This window comes from Clarias gariepinus, chromosome 7 (assembly GCF_024256425.1).
Source record: "Clarias gariepinus isolate MV-2021 ecotype Netherlands chromosome 7, CGAR_prim_01v2, whole genome shotgun sequence".
NCBI lineage: Eukaryota > Metazoa > Chordata > Actinopteri > Siluriformes > Clariidae > Clarias > Clarias gariepinus.
The window spans coordinates 33417856-33439544 of NC_071106.1; the positions used below are offsets into that span (position 1 = coordinate 33417856).

A 21689-nucleotide genomic window follows, 5' to 3' on the forward strand; every position below is an offset into this window, starting at 1 on the left:
ACACATTTTCTTAATGACTACATTAATGTTACAATTAATCTCCTGGGTCATCAATGAAACAATTATACAACTTAAAAAAACTTGGCAGCTTAACAACTTAACAAGTTACAAAAACATGTTAAGTTGAACTAAAGGCTTTTTGCCCCTAAAATATTTAATGTCTTAATATTTATTAAAACATTTAAAACCTTTGAAATTATATTTAAAAAAAAATTCAATTAAGTATCATGCTACCACTACACAAATTGGCTAACAAACAGGATTTCTGAAACCACTGATGTCTAGGATTATTGATTTTCCCAATGATTTTTTTTTTTTAATCTTTGTGACAGCATTAATACTTTTTTTTCATGTTAATGCAGCCAATATTGTGGAAAAAAGGGCTAAATCTAAACATTTATTACATTGACATCTTTATTAAAGAAGCTATAATTGCTGGAATATAAAGTGGAATGGACAGCATGGTCTTGAAACCACATGAGATAAATGAAGTGAACACTAGATCCACTGGCTTGATTGCCAGTTGAAGTAAAAATGGAAGTGAAAATTATTAATTATACAAAACTACAGTTTGCGTAATGCTGTATCCTGCCTCATGTTCCAATTTTAGCTCTTTTTCTATCTGCAGCTTGCTTGCACAGTTGACTGGTTGGCTGACTTTAGGTTTTCAGTTATTCCACACTATTTGAAAACCCAAATAATTACCCCCAATTAAATCTAAAGGCATTTTTGTGGGACAGATTAAAGAAATTAAGGATAATAGCCACAGACAATAATGTAGCATGTCTCAGCAGTATTCCTAAACATTTTGTTAAAAGTATTCTGGGCCATACTTCTGCTTTTTCTCCACCTTCAAATAACAGTACTGGCATTGCTGTAGGCGAAGCATTCCCACACACTGTGGCTTTTCGGAGAAAGGCCTGATTTGGGACTTCTATAATGGGATTTTAAATGGCGGTTTGAAGGCCCCGGAGTGCTCATGGCAGCCACACTGGAGTCTGAGCCACTAAACGACACTCTGAGTAATGGCTACAGCTGAAACACATCGGATGGATTTCTCGTTTCAGCATGTGGTTAGATGAGCCTGGTTTGTTTGGGCGTCTTTTGATTGGTGGCTAAATCACATCCACTTTAGTTTAGGCAATTCCTAAAAAAAAAAAAAACATATTATACGAGGGGCGTTTGAGTCAAATCGGGACTCTTTTGGATGAAGGCATAAAAATTTTAGAAATTTCCAGTAGACCAAATATTTGAATGGTCATACGTCTTTAAATAACGATCCCGACCAAGATGGGCCCACTTGCAGAAGAGATAAATCCATCTGTAGGAACATCCGCCATTCGGTCCTGACCTCGCTCCAAGTCATTTCCACATGCTTGGGCCATTAAAGGAGTTCCTGGGAGGCCAGCGTTTAAGACATGAAGGAGATGGTCCTTCTCCAGGAGATCCTGGCTCCTGGAGAAACTTTCTACCTTGGTGGTATTCAAGCACCAGGTAAACGCTTGGATAAGTGTATTAGTGTAGCACAGGATGATGCAGAGAAATAATGGTTGTTTTTAAACTCCCCTATACGTGTGTTCTGTTATTCTGCGCAAGCAAAAAGACCCAGTTTGGCATTAACGTCCCCCCGTAAATTATTATAATTTTTTTTGGTGTGTGTTTGTGATCGTTTAATGTAAGTGCCTTAAACATTGACTTAGTACACACAGATGGCTTGTGCTCTTTAGACCCGCTGGGATTTTATTAAGGGTCTTGCTCATATTTCACATTTTGCCCGTGTTTTGAAAGATGAAGGTCAGTCAGTGCGTAGGAGGCTTGTCTTTCAGGATTGTTGCAATAGTTAACATTCTGGCAAAGAAAAAAAAAAGATTACTGTACAATCTGTGCATCTTTTAATGACCCTACAAGACGTTGTTGATGAGTAATAATAACATACCGCCTTCACCAGAACTAGCATACGTCTCCTTATTGGTGCACCTACTGTCTTGTACGTTGTATTTGTTCCTTTGTAGGTTACATAATGCATCAATAAAGGAAGGAATGCTTTTTATCATAGCCCTTGACGTCAGCAAAGGCCTGAGGAATGTTTCTCAGCATGCCTTTCCCATATTTCTGCTAGTTTAAGGGAAGTATTAAGATTATCATAATTCAACAGTGAAATTGTTTTGAAGCAAATCGGCAGCGTGTTTAAAATAGAAGAAAGGTTTTTAATTATCCATCATGCCCTTTAACTTTCCTAGCCTTAAAAAAACTAGATCAACACAATCACGGATGTTAAAATGCTTTGCTGCTATTGCGCTTTCTTAACCCAGTTTTATTATGTGCTTTATGATCAAAATGCTCATCTTTCTGCACGAATGTACACATGTGACGCGTCTTGGAGACCAGAATAGTTCCTTCCTTCCTACCACCTTTGTCCATTCACGTATTTCTAATCCCCTCAAAGGCTAGCAGCGTTTCCCATTGACGAACATCTCCCAACATCAATGGCTGACGTACGGGCAGACGATCCTTCTGAGAAGCCCCTTAGAGTCGCAGCTATTCCCAGTCATCTTTAGCCTTTGTCTTAAAAACGGAAGCGGCTCTATTAAGTAAAACATTCATTGCTAAAATCTACTTCCAAAACCCATTCCAGCGTCAATTGTGGTTTTATTTTAAGGGAAAGAAAACTTCCCCAGTGCCAGGAATCATCCTGTTTTCTGTCCTCCACCCACTATTTCAATGATTAGCCATAAATGGAGCTGATTGTAGCCAGGTCGGGCAGCAGAAAGCAGTCTTGCATGAACTGAGGCCACAAGCATCTGAAACTGTGGTTTAGATGGGCTTCAGGAACTTTTAACTAGAGGAAACATATCATGAAAAATACTGATATGAATGAAGGACTATGATTAAGGGATTCTAAACACAGTCTTGGGTTCAGTATAATTTTTGAATGGGCGGTCTGAAAACTGGATTGAACTTGTATGTATTTGGTAGACATTCAGCATCTGATGGGTACGGAAAGTACACTTTATTTCTATTTATGAGTAGCATTACTGCTGCATTTTTATCGAATTTCTTAAATCCGCTCAGTGGAATGTCTGTGTTTTATTTGACCTTGTGGTCCAGACTCACAAGGATCCAAATTCTTTTGAGCTTGTTCAATGCTTGCTCAAGATATGAATCAAGATTAGGCCTTATCAACACAAGTTTCCAGTTTTTGTTCTTTTTAGTTCGGCTTTGAAGTTCCACCACAAGTAATAGGAAATGGTTAAACGGATCTGAACCCGCCTATGAAAGAGAAGGCACAGGACTAAACGTGCCTGAGAAAGCCGTTCCTAATCTCGTAGGAATGCAAGCAACTTTTGCGCAGCGTAGTCTGAATACAGGGAAGCGCGAGGCCATATAGAGCTCGGTTATGACATTTTAGCAAGGAGATGTTGTTTATTTGGGTGCCATTACATCCAACACCAGATTCATGTAAGGAAACATAAATAAATTTTGGTAATACTGGGCATTGTGGGAAGAGGGTGCGTTATAAATCCTGGCATCAGCATTTCCATGATCATTTAGGTTGCATTTGCAAGATTTACTGACTTGTTCTGCCTCTCTGTTTTTATACGTAGCATATGTGGTGACGGATTTCATGATTGATGGTGGATATTACAAGACCCATTAATCAGTTAAGGAACAGCAGCATAAACATTCAAGTCCCAGAACTGTTAGAGAATCACTGTTGGACCCCCTTGAGTGAATAAATCCTGTTTCGTTCCACCCCTCTAATGTACACTGGCACAGTTTTGATTTGTTCACCTGGACAAACTCTTAAAGGTTCTATGTTGAACCATCACAACAAAATGTTTCTTTTTCAGAGAGGGTTCCACGTTCCCTTTTGTAACTTAAGTGTCATAAACTAATCATAGACCCTTCAAGCAGCCCATCTTCCTCCCTAAGGATGATTCCAAGTAAAATGCCATTAGGTGGTACTGTAACATTGAGTGATTTGTATCTCTTGTTGTCTTCCATTTTTGGGTTTGTGCTGTGGCTGTCCAGTTGGCAAATGGCTTTTTTGGACCAGGTTGTGAAATTTGTTTGTCTCCAGTTTGTACACCCGTCTGAAAGAGTCTGTCTTTTACAGTCCCCATGTTTTCCAGCAGGCCCATGTGCTTGGCACAGGGCAGCATTTTTTCCTTTAGTGACCTACCAGCTGTGTCTTCATCTGTCACCTGCCTCATCCTCTCAATGCTGCAAGAATTTAGGGCATGGTTTGTTTTACTTTAGTGGGAACATCCTCCTAAAATCCATTGGAATTTACTTCTGTTTTCTTGCATTTTCATTGGTGATCTTAGACTTACTTTTTTTTTTGCTTAATGGATCAAAAGCTTTTCTTTGACTTTTCTGCTCAAGTCCTGCTGGCATCTGATTCTGATTGTGCCATCTTCTAAGTTGACAATTTAAAGCGTGAAAAAGTACAGTCTTAGGTCATAAGCTAACTGTGTGCTTTTCCAGGCTTGACATTGTCTTTTTTTTTTTTAAAGGCCAGGATCAGTGGCCTCTTCTTGGCTGGAGCGCTGCACGTTTCCAGGAACTAGAAACTGTTTGTCTGAATGAGCAAAAAAAGGGAGAGGAACAAGCCCAAAAATGCGCTGTAGGGGGTTGCAGCTTTGCTTTTGAACACAGTGATCCCTCATGGAGACCAGAAAAAAACAAGCCTTAAAAAAGACACATTCTGTAAATTAAAACCAGTTTCTGCCGCTCGTCCCTGCTGTCCTCAAACAACCTTATCAAAGCCTAATCGTTCTTAAATGAAGTCTTTTATGCAACAAGAATAGAGTGTCTTGATGCTATAGCCATGTTGTATCCAAGCCATTATAGTATTACAAATTGGTTTAAAAAGTTGTGATCTGGAGTCTGCTGGCTGGTTTAAGTAATTTAAATTAAATAAGAAAATGAAACAAAAACTAAGATTGTTGTTGAGACCACAAGACTGTTAAAGTTGGTTGGTGGTCTGTGATGTTAGTTTCTGAATTAGTTAAATTATAATTAATAGGTTTAATTATAAACATCTTTTTTGGAAGGCCTTGGGAGTATTTTATTAAATAATATTAAGAACTTTTTAAAGTTTTTTTTTATTTATTTTATTTTACAAAAAAAGAGCATAATACATCATAAATATGGTACTTTGTCGGTAGCTTTTTGCTATTATTTTAATAGGTATTTCAGTCACTTTTAATTTAACAAGGCACCATTATGACGAAAAATACCATTATATTTACATAACATACAGTAGAATGCTAACAAATTCCAAAATAAGCACTTTAACCAAAATACAGGAACATTTGAGGGGGAACTAGTCATGATTAGCTAGTCATGATTAGAATTACACCGTAATTACTGTTAGCATTAAGCGTTAGCATGACTTCCAGTGTTTAAACAAGGGCTTTTAAACTGTTTTTTTTTTCTTTTCTTCAAAACATCAGGAAAAGAAACTTGTTTTCTCAGATATGTTGATGAAGTTATAATAAATGAAAATGAAACATTTATACTACATGCTAATCCTATGCTAATTTAAACTGTAACCAACCCGCTTTAAATTGTGTTATGGGTTTAAACTAATCAGAAGATCAACATTCCCCTTAGGTTTGTTGAGAATCTATTAGGAATGATAGTGTGTCATGACACTAACACACTATAAAATACTATAATATTAATATGGGGATAAACATTATCCTCAGACCTGTAAAGAAAATATAAAAAAAAAAAAGGGATGGCTAGTCATAACTAGGATAACATTTATTTTATTAATTTTAACCTTGATGGCTAAGGCAACATCCAATGTTTATTAAAGAAGAAAAAGGACTTTTGGTTTGCTGGATGAGGTAAAAACAGTTTCTGACTAGAATTACCCCATATTTACACTTAGCATTAAATGCTAACCCACTGTAATTTAAACTGTAAATAAGTTTATTGAAATTATGTTACTGATTCAAATTATTCATAATATTAGCATTTTCCTCATGTTTGTTGAAAAACTGCTGGAAAAGATTTTTTTAATAACTAGAAGTATACTGTTTTAAAACTTATCCCCTTCCAGTCTTTCGCCTTCCCTTTATTTTTCAAGACATGGTCCTGAATCAACCACATGAGTAACAATGATATTGAACATGATGACCATTGGGTTATTCTGTTTTAGCAATCATGGTGAAGTCAACAAACGGTTTGTAGCTACAAATGCTCTTCTCCTTTCAGTTTGGTCAGATGGTGTTCGGACTGCTCGTAGATGGTGGTGATTAGTGTTCATTGTGGACAAGAGCCTCCAGTGCCTTAGGTGTGTGCGTGCGTGCGTAGCAGTTCGACCAGCCTAAGAGCAACAAGGACACGCTGTATGTGCCGACCAGAGGCCAAGCAGGATAACATGGGAACAGCTGCTTAAAGAGCAGAGGCACACTGCCTGCACACACATCCAGACATTTATACAGTAGCTCTGCTGTTATTGGCCAAATCAATTGCAATATAGAAGCCAGCCAGACTTGAGGCCAATATGGCATAAAATCAAGTTTTGCTCTTTTCACTAAAAGGGTCATTGAGTCAGTGAAAAGCTCTTTAGTCAGGCTAGACAAGAGCACAGAAGTAGTCGCGGCAGATGCTGTTACAGTGATAGCTCAGTGAACACACATGCTTTTCAAATTACCCTAAAGAAAAATTGGTTTTATGGGTACACTCACCTGTTTCATCACATGATCGACCAGAGTAATGAGGTATTTGTGTCCACAGGCGGAACTGAAGAATTGTCAAGGTGTAAAAACGACAATTTGCCATTAAGTGTTGCTAAACATAAAGAGTTTATTGCAGAGAAGAATTACTTTGAAAGATTTAGAGCTCTAGTGGAGCACAGTGTTATATGGTGCCAGACTTGGTGCCAGACCAGTGTGTGGAGTTTATGGATTCTTTATCTATTAAAAACAGTAAATATTTATTCTGTGTTCTGGTCAGTGGAATTATAGCATTTGACCACAAGACTCGACTACAATAATGTGTCACTGTTCCTAAATTGTATCCTGTGAACGCCCAGATTTACATTGCGACAGTTTTTCATATTGCATCACGGATTTCTTTCGGGTTTTGCGCATATGGCATGCAGAGCTTTTTAAAGTGGCATGGCAGTATTTTAAATACTACTTTCATTTTAAATACTACTTGTTTCCTACCTAACTAATACACTGCTTACTGGTCCAGTACTTTGGACAAAATTTAGAACTCTGGATGTGGCTTCGTTTCAGGATTCACACAAGCTGGACTGATTTTACAAACACAAATAAAATAAAATAAAATATTTAAACCCTTAGGAAGTTTTAACAGATGAAATAACAGTCACTATTGTCAGGTTAAAGGCTTCTGAGATCATTGCAACTAACTTAAATACAGACAGCATGCAAACTTAACAGGTATGGAAACTAAACAAAAGCATAAATTATTATTAATATTTCTCTCAGATGTAAGAAAGGAGGTTGACTAGAATTACACAGTATTTACAGTAAGCATTGAATGCCAAGCTAACTGCCTGTTGACCAAACAGCCAAAATTTTGTTTGTGCTTTTAAAGTTTTGGGAATAGCAATATTGCCCTCAGCTTAAGATTTTATATAAAAAGATTTGAATTACACAGTAATTATACTTAGCATTAAACACCTACTACATCACTTAGCTACCATTTATTCTGCTATATTGAAGGGATAGTTTGGATTTATTTTTTAATTTGTCTGAAATCACAGTTGGGGTGCATACAAGTACATTACAATAGGCCTTGGTCTTGGAACATTGCAATTGTCCTGCTCCGCACACCATCCATGAAGTTACTCATCCGGAATGTGAGTACTATGTCAGTAATCAGAGTCAAATTCCACAGCCCTTGTTCCACGCAAAAATGCATTCCAAAGTCCATCTGAAACTCGTATGAACCTTCTGCAGTCCCACTGATGTAGATTAAGTTGGTATATTTCAAAGTTCTGTTGTATTTAGTACAAATTAATCTCTTTGGTTTTTCCAGAAATCGTCATACATGGCTAGCTCTGGTTAGCAATACAGCTGGTCTCGGTTAGCCATATGGCTTGTTTCAGTTAAAGAAAAGAGTTAAAAAAATTTTTTTTATATAATGAACTGAACTATCCGTTTAATTAAATCCAAACTTGTCAAGTGTAGCACTATCAAGACTTTGTAAGATTTTTAAGTATCACAAGCATATCACATTCCACCTTTCTTAAATGATTCGAACAGCTATTTTTAAATAACAAAATAAACGTTAGGTTTATCCATCTGCCTCACTGTCTGGCAAAATAAAATTGTACAACCCCAAATCTTAAAATAGGGAATGAGGTAAATGGTAAAAAAAAAAAAAAAGTACCCACCCCTCTTCCACACAATCTGCTTGTCTGTGGTTTTAATAAATTGTACCATGAAATAAAGTTAACGCCCCAAAACCTCATGAACCAGTCAGGCCCCCTTTATGGCCTTCACTCCTGCTAGTGGATTAAGTAGAGGGTTTGATGTTTGACATTGGGTGTGGTGGAGTGAAAGTGGGGTGGAGGTCTGGTTGCAATATGACCCTTCAGCACTAAAAATAGCCCAGGCAGGAAAAACCTACATGTCTGGGGACCTCATTGGTTAATTACAAGCCAAGGTTAAGAGCGGCAGCAAGTACGCACACTGCTTGGGCTGCACAGCTCATCTGGCTACTGGGGAGTTCGTGCAAGTCTGGAAAAGCATGAGGCTTTTAATTTCGAGGTGCTGATTTTTAAAACTAGAATAATATTGTTAATCGAGGATATATTGTGATAAAAGACACTGAGAATTTAACATTGAAGCCTTTAGACATGCCCTCTACACTATTTTTTTTCCTTATACGCTTAATAACGCTTAAAATGACTAAGGAAGCTAAAAATGCCGAATATGGAAAGCTTGAAAATCAGCCTAAAAGGAAAGAATACCAACCATGATGTAGACCTTGAGCTATTTATGCTGCATTTTTCTGACATCCCTACAAGTGCGAATATAGGAACTAGGAACCGTAATAACCTATTCAAGTTTCTGATTTTATCCTTCATTGAAAATTATCTCGTTCAGAAGAATATAGCACCGTACACACCGTATGTAAATTAAAAGCGGTACATAAATACAAGCTATATCTGTTCTAACGGACTTGGGATTTTTTTTTTTCTTGGTGTGTGTTTGGATTAGTTTGTACGAACTCAGTGAACTTTGTTCTAGTTCCCAAAATATTTGTGTAATTTGTAAATTATTCATTTAGCCACTGCAGTCCTCAACCAGAACCCAAGAACAAATGATTATAAAGACCCCATCCTTTCCAGTATTGTTCAGTATTTTATTTCTTTATTTTCACAAGGTTCATGCTTGACAAAACCGCCCAGTACCGTGGGCTTCCAGTCCCACTTCTTGTACATAACTGTACAGTACTGTGCAAAAATCTCGTGCCACCCCTCAACTAAATTATGTAGATTAAATAAAAGAGATGGGAACAAATGTTTTACTGTGAGAGCCTGCAAAGTTTCTAAAAATGCATTTTAAAACTTGGTTGTTTATGTAATAACCTCAGCAGCAACCTCATTTGTCTTCTCGTCCATTCCAATTACTGAGTATTACCTTATTAGTGCCTGATCATCTGCCACTGTTCCTCACTGATCTTTATGCTTAAATGGTTTATATGTAACTATTTGGCTTAACAAACTAAAACATTACTGTGAAACTGGTCAGGTACAGGGACTGGACTAAAAAATGAGAGACAAAAACTTGCCAAAAATGAGACCACATTAAAACGAGACAGTTTGGCTCCTGGGTAGCAAAAGAGTAAGAGACCAAAATGGTGCAGAGTTGGAATACATGAGACTTGAGATGGGAAAGAAAGACTAAGCAAACTTTAAGAAAGGTTTAGTAATCTATTGATCTTTATGCCTCACATGTAACCTTTTTTAGTTTTTTTAAACCAGAAGTCTGAAATGAAACACCATGGAAAAAACAGACCATAAAAAAAAAAAAAAACAAAGTATGGCAAATGGAACTTGTTTGTAGTGATACTACTCATCTATCTGTTATCGTCTGTTTTTACAGGAAGTCTAAGACGAAGCCGAATGGAAAGAAGCCACCCACAGAGGAGAAGAAGCAGTACCTAGAGCCAGACTACACCAAAGTAAGGGTCGTCGACTTCGACCTCAAGGAGCTTGTGGTGTTGCCACCTGAGATCGACCTGAACGAATGGCTCGCCAGTAACAGTAAGCCTATTAAGTTACCTTCCCTCGTCCTCATTGTCTCTCTAAGCATGTTTTTTTTTTTTTTTTTGGTTTTGTTACTCAGGAGCCTGGTTTAACTATGCATGTTTCAGTTGCAAATAAATTCCAAATAGGAATGTTACAGAGTTGAATAACAGCCAGCTTCACTAAAGTCGACTGGACTCATTATGTGCAGCCTTAGCAGATATTATACAAACACCCGGTATTTGTTGGACGTTATGTGTTTGTCCATGACAAGAAGAAGCAGCACATTATTTCAGGCTTATGTAACGAACGCACGTTGTTAAAAAAACGATCTTCGATTAACATTCCTGCACCACAGGACCATTGTTTGCATTTCCCGTGATTTTTATCTTTTTGGCAGATCTTTCATTTCAGCCACGGAGAGACATAAAACATGGAGCTTATTTTGGGAAACTGAATGTTTTTTCATTCCTTTTTTTTTTTCTCTCCCAAGATTAAATCAACACAATGTGTCTCTATCAGAGCCTTTTATGGTTAATGGAAGCAGTAAGTCCACGCCCACTGGGTGGTTTATAGTGTGTATCTGCTAAAGGGTGGTAATTATTCCGGAATCTTTTTAGCGGTTTTCTTTCAACTTTTAATCTGGAGTTGGTAGAACTTGGGGCAGATGTGCATTAAAGTCTAAGCATGTGACACCGTAGTTATTTTTTCCAGCTTTGCATTAAGGTTACAAAGACAAGACTGCACAGAAGAATTTGTAGAATTTAATAACAATAACTCTTGTCACCATCAAGGTGTCTATTGTTTAAGTCAAATTTTAAAATAAGATTATGAAATCAATAAATTTATGTACAATATGACACAATGATTTTTTTTTATAATGATGTGGACCCAGGCTTTTTCCTTTTTTATTTTTTTAAGGAAGGATTGTCACCTTCTTTATGTGAATAACTAAAAGAATTCCCCAATTTAAGTATTGAGTTTTAGTACAGATAGTACAGTTTGACCTGGTTTAAAAAGCGGTTGGAAGGTTTTCAGTGCTGCATAAGAAGATTTGAAGAGTGTGATCTGGCAACCCTAAGGATACGGTGTTTGAAAGAGCATAAAAAATACACCTAATTACTGGGGAAAAAAGTGAAAATATAATCTGTAACGGGCCCAAATTTAACGCTAAAAAAGCGGCAACTTTTATTACACGAGGAAGATGAAACTTAGCATTTTGGCCACAGTTTACAACTCGGATTGATTGCACCACTGCTTTGCATTATTCTGTATATAAACATCATGAGGATTAATATTCATTGAAGATGCTAGATTGGCAGTTATCAACTTGTAGACAAAAAGGCAGGGTTCTGAAACATTTACATCCAATATAATGTTTTTTGTTTGTTTTCCCTCCTTTACAGCCACAACGTTCTTCAATCTGATCAACCTGCAGTACAGCACCGTGTCCGAGTTCTGCACAGGAGACACGTGTCCCGTCATGTCGGCCTGCAACACGTAAGAACACTCTCTCCTTCATTATTCACTCTCACTTCACCATAACTTATTGATTCTGCAGCCACTCTGGCAACCCAACACTTACTCTATGACAGGTAACTGCTCCGTGGTCATGACCTTGGACATGAGCTTACTTTTTGCCCTATCAGCGGGCTTTACCTCTGGGAGTCAATGTTTTAAGTGTTTTAGTCTTGATGGTTAGGGATGATACGGGAAGATTAAAGTGCCCCGAGCACTAAGGGCATGCAAAACTGATATCCGAGGACGTCCCGGGGTAAAATGCTGACCTCTTATGCCCGGTGCAGTAAATGTTTTGACTGGGTTTTGGGAATCAATTTGCTGAAACCTGAATACAGGATGTGACTTTTTTTTTTTTTTTTTCGGTTAATTTGCTATTTGTAGTTATGAAAACTATACACAAACGGATGCTTTTCAGGGAGAACTTGATTAGGAAGTAATCTAAAAACAATTGTTACCTTTTTAGTGAAACCTTTAAAATATGAAATTCATGTCTTACTGTAAAGTCATTAAATGACAGTCATGGCATTTAAAAAAAAAAGATTAATGATTAAACTTTTCATGCATTGCTAATATCTTCTTAACTACTGATATAATTGATATATACATGTGAAATTGGGTTTTGACAATAATCAAGTGATTCTGCCAGTAATATTCTTTTTTACATCTCTATTTTAATGAAGAAAAAAAAACATCAACGTTAAATTTTTTTTATTTAGGTTACTTTCTAACCTGCATGCGGCTGTTAAAGATCATGTAGGGTAAGGAGCCATGTTACCGAGCGCAGCTGTAAACCCATTTGGTCTGCATAGTGGTAAAAAAAATCTTGATTTCCTCACATGGTGAACGTCATGATTTAATTAGCTTACAGGAATGCTGTGCAAATGTCTTGAGCCACCCCCCATGTTCATTTTTTAAATAAATTATATACAGTTACCAGAATAACCATCACCAGAATACTAATCACTGGCCTGATCATCTGTCATCATCTGCACTTGTTTCTCACTGGTTCATGCCTTAAGTTAAATGTTTTATGTCCGATTGATTTAAAGGTATAATGTGACTTAACCAAAAAAAAAAAAAAAAAAAAAAATCCTAAAAGTTAGTCCAGATACAGGGACTGGACTAAAAATGAGCAACACAAAAGTTCTTAAGGAAGCGTGGAGAACTATTCCTTAAGGCTACATTCAAAATACAATAAAGTCTGACTATTTAAAGAAAAATATGAAGCAGTGAGGGGTCGCTCAAGACTTTTGCACAGTTGTATATTAGCCTTATAACTTTAGTACTACGTAGATACTGTCCGTCAGCGATGCTCAAACATAGTATTATCGGAGATTGCACAGTCTGTACAGAAAACAGTAAAGAAAGTTACCATATGTTTTAAGTCACATGATTATCAAGCATTTTTGAAGATCACATATGTGCCTAGGTCTTTACTTGTGATTGGGATACATGTAAAAGATTAATGTGTTCCCAGATTAAAAAGCCCTTTATTTACCATAAAGGTCCCATATTTTTCTATTACTTTAACAAGTTTATATAGTTCTCGGGTTCGTAAAGTGTATGTGTGTGCATGTTAAGGTTGCTACTCTTACATAATGAATTATTTCATACTTCAAACTCCCTCTATTTCACCTCACATTTAGATGTGCTGTTTCAGTGTCTATATATATATATATATATATATATATATATATATACAATATGTCTATATATATAATATATATATATATATATATATATATATATATATATATATACACACACACACACAAACAGTAACATGTGCCTATAAACATTTGCAGCTCGAGTTAGATTCAATTAAAAAAAAAAAAAAAGGAATGTATACACACAAGCGCTATAATACACAAGCGCTAATTTGTCCAAAACGCACTCCTTGTTTTCAGTCAGGATGTGCGCACAGAAGCCCTTTTGTTTTGTAAAGCTGATGCCCCAAAACCCTGCAGCTGCTCTTGCGCTGTAAGTGGGTCACCTGCCAGGAGATAAACTGAAAGACGAAAAGTGGAGGCTGATCAAACACGCGTTCAGCTTCACACACAGATGGTCAGCTACACAATTTAGTTAATGATCCACCAGCGTGTCGGATTATAAGAATGCCGGATCATGTTTTCCTGTAATTCAAGATGATTTGCAGTACGGTTATACAAATAAAGGAATTTTGATAAAAAATATATTATTTTGTGTCCTGAAATAATAAGCTTTTCTTTGCTCCTTTCTCTCAGGACGTACTACTGGTATGACGAGAAAGGAAAGAAGACAAAGTGCACAGCGCCGCAGTATGTAGACTTTGTCATGAGTTCAGTCCAGAAGCTCGTCACTGATGAGGACATCTTTCCCACAAAATATGGTGAGTATGATCCACTACTGCCACCTAGTGGTCACAGAGAGACACTGATTCCATTTCTGCTTCTGCAAATTAAGACACAACTAAGATCCCCCCCCCAAAAAAACATTAGCCATTCTTGAGGCAGATGTGTCATTTGTCCCATATATTTTGCCGGTTAGATCACATGACCTTACTCAAGAAATTACTTTGGACATGGTTACCTATCAGCAGGCTTTGCTTCTGGGATTCAGTGAGCAAAGTGTTGTGGTTAAGAATGATAATGGAGTGCCCCATGCCACCCACTTTTTTTTTATTTATTTATTTTTTTTTATATATAATTGCTGTAAACTAAGTTTGCTGTGTAAAACTTACTCTCAAGTCTGATTGTTCAGAAGGCGTTGATCATGATCATTTGTCTTGCGCAAACTAGCATTAGCAACCATTCACATTTATGTGAAAGGATAGGACTTCTAAAAATATTCTCAGAAATCCTGTCAGGTTTGTTTGTGTAACCTCGCTGGCTAATTTTAACAGTTAGGCCATGCTAGCTAGCATGATAGATAAAATTAGAGAAATATTAGTCAGAAATATTATGAATCTTTATAGATAGCATTTTATAAATCCTCTCAGAAATCTTGTCAGGTTAGCTTAGGATGTACTTTTAACACTACTAGCATGACCTAACTCTTAATGTTAGCAGGCTGGTTAGCTAGCTTAGCGGTTAGTTGGCTACTTGGGTAATATTATGTCTACTGGGGTAATGCTATCAGTAAATACTAAAATGAAAAATAAAAAGGTTTGCCTTAAAAAAAAATCCTGTTAGAAATGCTCTCAGATTAGTTTCAGTTAGTAAGATCATGCTAGTAGTGTTAAAAGTAAACACAGTCATGAATAGAGTATAATTTAAAATCCAGTAATGTTAGCTGTAATGAGCTAGCTGGCGAACAATACCCAGCTATCTAAGTAACTGCTACAGCATGTTAATGTTAGTAGGTCCTTCTTGTAAGATGGGTCACTTATAGTATGAGTAAATACTTTAAAAATTATATAAATAAAATAAAGTTTAATTTTTAAAACATTCTATTAGAAATTATGTCAGGTTAGTTTTTGTCAGTTAGCTGTGCTAACATAATAACAAGAGTTCGTTCATGCTAACTAGCTAGCTGGGTAATGTTAGTGAATAGTATGAACATAAATTAATAGAAAATATTTTTAAAATCCTCTTAGGAATCCTGTCATGTTGGTGCTAATCAACTAACATGGCTTCATGCAATCTAAAGCTCATATTTAAAATATTAAAATTACACATTGTTGTTTAACAAAGAATAAGTTTTGATATGGGGAAATGGAGTTGGTCTCCAGGGGCAGCACTTTGCAGTGGTTACAAATTGGTCTTCAAAAAAGAGGTTTTGGTGATATTTGGCCTACCAAGTATTAAGAGATTAAAGCCTTGATCACAAGTCATGTCAGACAATGTGGTGTTTTTCCACAACAATTTTTCCTATCAGACATGTTTGTTTTTCTGTTGTGTTTTGATATGTCATTGATACGTCATTGCTGCATTTTGTTTAAAAATGCTAAAAAAAAAAAAAAAAAAAGTGTCTCAGATTTTTTTTGTTTCTTTCTTTCTTTATGTAGCAGGTGTGAAAAAATTCTGTATTTTCTATGGATAAAGAATTAGTCAGATATGTAATTTGCAATAAATACAAATCCTGTACTTAAGTACCGTAGGTCAAGAATTAATCAAACCCCTGCTACATGATTAGGAATGAAAAATCATGCAGTTATGCATAATAGACAGCAGGTGGTACCAACTCTCGTTACGGTTAACACCATGCAGAAATCTATTGAGGTACAAATATTTGTTGTAGGATGTAGAGGAGTAAAAATAAAAATTATCCAATTATAACAATCCAAATACAGACATGAAATATGAACTTAAGTACAATAAAGTAAATGCCTTTAAATACCTTCCACATCTGCTTCTAACCCTGTGCTCTATCTATCTATCTATCTATCTATCTATCTATCTGTCTATCTATCTATCTATCTATCTTTTTAGGCAAAGAATTCCCAAACGCCTTCGATTCGCTGGTGAAGAAGATCTGCCGCTACCTGTTCCATGTGTTGTCGCACATCTTCTGGGCTCACTACAAGGAGACGGTGGCCATGGAGCTGCACGGACACTTAAACACGCTCTACACGCACTTCGTCGTCTTTATACGGGAATTCAACCTGGTGGACCCCAAGGAGACGTCCATAATGGACGATCTAACCGAGGCCCTGTGCACGCCCCTGCCCCCTCCTCCACAGAACCACGTGACAGAGAGATGAGGCTCGCATTTGCGTTCCCTTCATCCCTTTGCTCAAGGGAGGACAGAAGGACTACCCTTTTGCCTCCCACAAACCTCGCTCTCTTTTTTACAAACCCGGTCAGGATGGGTCAGCCTGGCCTGCGGGTGGCAGCACTTGTCGAAACATCCCCCTCCCCTCCCTTTCCAGAGGCTGTACTGTTCTGCGAGCCCTTTAACCAGGAAGCATTCACACTTTCACCTCTTTTTTTATTTATTTATTTTTTGTTTGGGTTTTTTTTTTTTTTAAGTCGGTTTGGTTTTCTCATGCCCATTTACTAATGAGTTTTGGTTGGGAATATGGGACATTAGACTTGGTAAGTCTCTTCCTCCTAATATTAGAACCATATGTCCCTCCGTGTTAGAATGAGAGGAAGTGAGGAAGATAATAGAGGCACAGTTTTTCTGTACAGTTTAAGAAGGCTGAACCACAGTTATGTTGCCTACGGAGTCCCTGTAAACATATGTTTGTTTTTTTTGTTGTTGTTTATTTAGGTTTGTTTTTTGAGGCATACCGAGTGTGAAATTTAGATCTTCAGCACCAGACTGTTTACCTATAATCCTATTAGTCTGACTACTTTCCACCCATGATGCTCTTTAACCCAGCATTTTACACAACAGCTGCACCTTTTCTGTCTCGTCCACCCTTTTTTTTCTTTTTCTCTTCCAATATATACTAGATAATCTAGTCAGACCTTAGCGCCTCCACCAGCACCGGCGGCGTACCACAGACGGCCATATTGGATCCATCTAGAAAGCAGCACCAGTCCGAAGGGATTACTTAGTGGTGCTTTTTCATTCCGCAGCACAATGACAAAGACATTTTGTCTGCTTTATTTGATTGTTCCATATCCCATATTAAGGTACATCAGAATTCCCCTCCATGATTTATTAAAAATCCTTATGGGAACAATTAGATTGGAATTGCGTCAGAGATCGAGGTATTGCCCAGGCTCGCTTGGCAAGGACACTTTGAAAATGGAAAAGTGGCAAAAGAATGTAAAACAAGTCTTTACGTATTTAACTGTTCGAGAAAATTATCCAGAGTGAATGAGTGTGAGAAAGAGAGAGAACGAAAGGGAAAAAAATGGTGTATGTAAGCATGAAAGAGAAAGAAAGATATTTTAAAGTCCTCCCTCATCACTGTTCAGAGAGTTCTCTTGGGTTAAGGTTCTCTCTTTAGAGGGTTGGATGTTCATTTTAATTTATTTATCTTTTGTTTCCCCATTTGGTTTAGTTTTGGCTTTTTTTTTCAGGACATAGTTCTGGCTTTCATTTTTATGTATTTTAATAATACTTAAGTTAAAAGCGATTTAATATTTTAAGCTCTGCAAAATATACCCTAATAAAATATTTAAAATGTCACTAATTCTTGTGTTGTTCGCCTCATTTTTACTAGCAATTTGTATCAATATCAAACATTACAGTGGAATAATGATTCAAACGTTCTTTAATGGAGAGCTTTGCAGGGAAGTTACTTTAGATTGGGACTTTATTGGGATTGGACTTTATTAGAGAGGGATGGGTAAAGCTTCTTGTTTCCAAATATTCATATTATCTGTCAATAATTCTATGTTTACAAACATACAGATCATAGTAAAAGTTCTTTGTCCTGCTCTGCCTGTGACACACACACACACTACTCGTCGCATTTCTCACTTGTCTGCTCTGACAAAAGTATAGAAGACGCTGTCTTTCTGCTCCAGCAAGACATCAGGTCGGTCATATTCCAGAATGGCTCCACGCTTCATCACAATGACCACGTCTGAGCCCAGTATGGTGTGCACACGATGCTGCAGTATAATACACAAAATATTACATACATCCATGTGCATCCTGTGCAAAATCGCAAACACCTTGCTTTATTAATGAAAATTTTATCCACATGTACAGTGGGGGAAATAAGTATTTAATCCTCTACAGATTTTCTAAGTTTGCCCACTTACAAAGAAATGAAGGGTCTATAATTTTTATCATAGGTTTATAGTAAAGGGTTGAGATGGAATATCGACCAAAAATCCAGAAGAAGCACATGATACAAATGTTATGAATTAAGTTGCATTTCAATGAAGGTAAAGACTTTTTTTGTAGGGACTGTGTTGTTCTTAGTGTCATAGTCAGCATTTTCCTTCCTCCGAAAACAGCAGATTGAGTTAATGACAAAAAGCTCAATTTTGGTCTCATCTAACCACAGCAGTTTATCCCAATCTTTCTCTGTTCATTGGCAAACCTCAGACGGGTCTGTACATGTGTCTTCTTGAGCAGGGGAAGCCTTGCTGCTCTGAAGGATTTCAATCCATGCAGGCATATTGTGTTACCAATGGTTTGTTTGGTGACTGTGCCTCCAACTGCCTTGAGATCATTCACAAGCTCCTCCCGTGTAGTCCTGAGCTGGTCACTCATTTTTCTCATGATTATTCTCACCAAGCTTCTAGCTGATGGTCTTCCAGCAATGTGCAGGTCTAAAATCTTGTTCCTGACTTGCTTTGACACCTGTTTGGTCTTGCCGATGATGGTGAGGTTTGAATGGAAGATAGAGATTTTGTGGACAGATGGCTTTTATACACACATCACATTGTTGTCAGGAGCACCTTCTTAAATTAATACTGTATGTGTACCACAAGAGCACATAACCAGTCTGTGAGAAGCAGAATTATTGTTGGTTGTTAGGGGATCTAATACTTATTTCCCCTTATTAAAATTAATTCATAACATTTGTATCATGTGCTTTTTCTGGATTTTTGGTTGATATTCTGACTCAATCCTTTACCATAAACCTATGATAAAAATTATAGACCCTTCATTTCTTTGTAAGTGGGCAAATCTGTAGGGGATCAAATACTTATTTCCCCCACTGTATTTTGCAAAAATGAAAAAAAAATCTTTATCTTCGTGCTCCCTAGCAAATGTAAGGTTTTCTTATTTGTCTCACTAACAAGTGGTTTGCTTATGGCTACACAGCTGCTTAGTCCCAATCATGTGAGTTCTCGTAACATTGTGTGTGTGTGGGTATGGAGAAGGACTCCTATTTTACCACAATTTAATCTTTTATTTTTGTTTGGTCCGGCAGTGTACCTTAAAAAAAAAAAAAATGGGATTCTTCTTCTAAGTCATTTACACATTTAGTCATAAGAATTTATAGATTTCCTTGAGTAATAAGTGAGATTTATGCTTATGTATGTTATGTAGGATGATTCTTAGACTGACTGATCAGTGAAATGAACTTTTAAATACTTTGATTCTTTGTTAGAATTAATATAAAATATATACTTTAATATTGTTTCTTAAATTATCTGGGTCTTTCTCTCGGTCAAACACTGACGTATTCATAGGAAATGTTTAGAAAATGCAAGCACCGTATTTGAAAGCAGTGTATAAAGACTTGTGATCTCTTTATACTGTATTACATTTAAGCTTTGTTAATGTTTTATCAAGTACAGTACTTACGGCGATGTTTACAACTGTCCGATCTGCAAAAGCAGTCATAACAACTTTTTGTAGGATGCCATCCTGTTTTAGAGAAAAAAAAAATATATTGAAGGTTAGGTCACTTTATTTTATACAGTATGTATTAGGAGATGTGTATAGTGTATCTGATCTCTTACAGTAGCCATGTCAATGGATGCTGTGGCTTCATCCATGATGAGGATGCTGCTCTTCCTTACAAAGGCTCGAGCCAGACAGAAGAGCTGCCGTTGCCCCTGGCTGAAGTTTTCGCCTCCCTCCGTCACCATGGCATCTAAGATATGGGTATGATAATCTTATTAATCTGTATTAGGTAGCATGGTTCTGTTTAATTACTGAGAAATAGAGAGAAAATTGCAGGCTGTCTAAACAGCTATTCATGCTCAGAAAATACTGCTAATAACTTTTGGATGTTTTGTGCATAGATTCATTTTACTCAGTGAAGCAAGTTGCTGAATAAGAAAAATATAGGCTGAACAAGAAAATCTATCTTTGAAAAGTCAGTCCAATGCTCTTTACAGTACAGTATGTGCAAAAAGTAATGAAAAACAAAAAAGTATGGTGAATTTGGCAACGAGTTTGGACCTTGGTTCCTCCTGTTCTGTTTTTTTTTTTTCTTTCCTTGCATACTCTGAGAGAAGAGGTAAGAATCAAAGTAATGAACAAAGAACAAGAAGAACCCAAAGGTTGGGGTGAGGGTTAGTTACCTAGTCCTCCAGGTAAAGCTTCCACCACAGGCGTGAGCTGAGCGATAGTCAACGCTTCCCACAGCATCCGGTCAGTGACTTTTCTCTCTGGATCCAGATTAAATCTAAAAGAAAACCAAAAAATTTAGCAATTTGTTGAAATAAACACTTATTGACAATTAAACCTTCACATTTCCAGCGTTATTGTCTGAGAACGGTCTTGGTCTAATCACTTACCGAATTGTTCCACTGAATAAAATGGGGTCCTGAAGAATGATGGAAAATTTTGAGCGCAAGGTTTGAAGGGGCAGTTTAGCAATATCAATTCCATCAATGATAATTTGACCTTAAGGAATAAAATAACAATGTCAATAAACCTAGAAGTAATGACTGAGTCAGTGTAATGACTGAGAAATATATAAAAGATTACCCTCGCATGTGTCTACCATTCGGAACAGAGCCAAGGAGAAGGAAGACTTTCCACTTCCTGTTCGTCCGCATATCCCCACCTGGATAGATACAGAAATACTGAAAATAACTGACAGTATTGTGTGTGAATGTGTACCAAAGCAAGTCAGGCTTTGTATTATAATAGTGTTGCCTTTTGTCCAGGTTTGATGTGAGCATTGACATGCTTTAGGACAGGTTTTAGGCTGCTATCATATCTCACGCTCAGGTTCTTGATTTGGATCTCGCCATATTTGGGCCAGCCTGCTGGAACCTGGGCTGGAGCTAGAACATCCGGACAAATGAATAATCAGTTACTTGAAGAGTACTTGAAGACATCTGGTGCATTACATTAGATATTAGAATTGAAGCTCTCAACAGTTCGCTAGATCTTCATGAGGGTTTGTCAGTGATGTAGCCAATGCTAGAATTTATGTCTAGTCTAACCAAGTTTCCTCAAGGTTTCCAGAACACTTCTTTTTTGGTTTGTTTCATAGATGAGCATCAATTAAATATCTGCTTAACAGAATAGGATAGGTTTATTATAGGAGGATTAGAGGACATGTTTAAGTTCTGACTTTAATCGCAGAATTCTGAATTTAAACTCTTGCGTCTCTTTAAAGAGAGAA

General features: G+C 37.0%; 2 protein-coding genes across 4 annotated transcripts in view; one reads left to right on the forward strand and one right to left on the reverse strand.

Annotated features, from left to right (window-relative positions):
* Nucleotides 1–17831, forward strand: part of mob2b (MOB kinase activator 2b) — a 52918-nt gene extending 35087 nt beyond the window's left edge. For all 3 annotated transcript variants that reach the window (XM_053500451.1, XM_053500450.1, XM_053500449.1), the window contains exons 2-5: nt 10101–10261; nt 11650–11743; nt 14008–14132; nt 16174–17831. In XM_053500451.1, the coding sequence (XP_053356426.1) occupies nt 10101–10261; nt 11650–11743; nt 14008–14132; nt 16174–16445 (652 nt within the window). In that variant the 3' untranslated portion in view covers nt 16446–17831. The remainder of the gene's footprint in view (nt 1–10100; nt 10262–11649; nt 11744–14007; nt 14133–16173) is intronic.
* Nucleotides 17832–18064: 233 nt separating this feature from the next.
* abcc8b (ATP-binding cassette, sub-family C (CFTR/MRP), member 8b) overlaps nt 18065–21689 on the reverse strand; it is a 33980-nt gene continuing 30355 nt past the window's right edge. The window contains exons 35-41 of the mRNA XM_053500123.1: nt 21215–21345; nt 21044–21122; nt 20851–20959; nt 20635–20738; nt 20068–20201; nt 19910–19972; nt 18065–18255 (exon numbers count right to left, since the gene is read on the reverse strand). Coding sequence (XP_053356098.1) covers nt 18118–18255; nt 19910–19972; nt 20068–20201; nt 20635–20738; nt 20851–20959; nt 21044–21122; nt 21215–21345 — 758 coding nt within the window. The 3' untranslated portion in view covers nt 18065–18117. The remainder of the gene's footprint in view (nt 18256–19909; nt 19973–20067; nt 20202–20634; nt 20739–20850; nt 20960–21043; nt 21123–21214; nt 21346–21689) is intronic.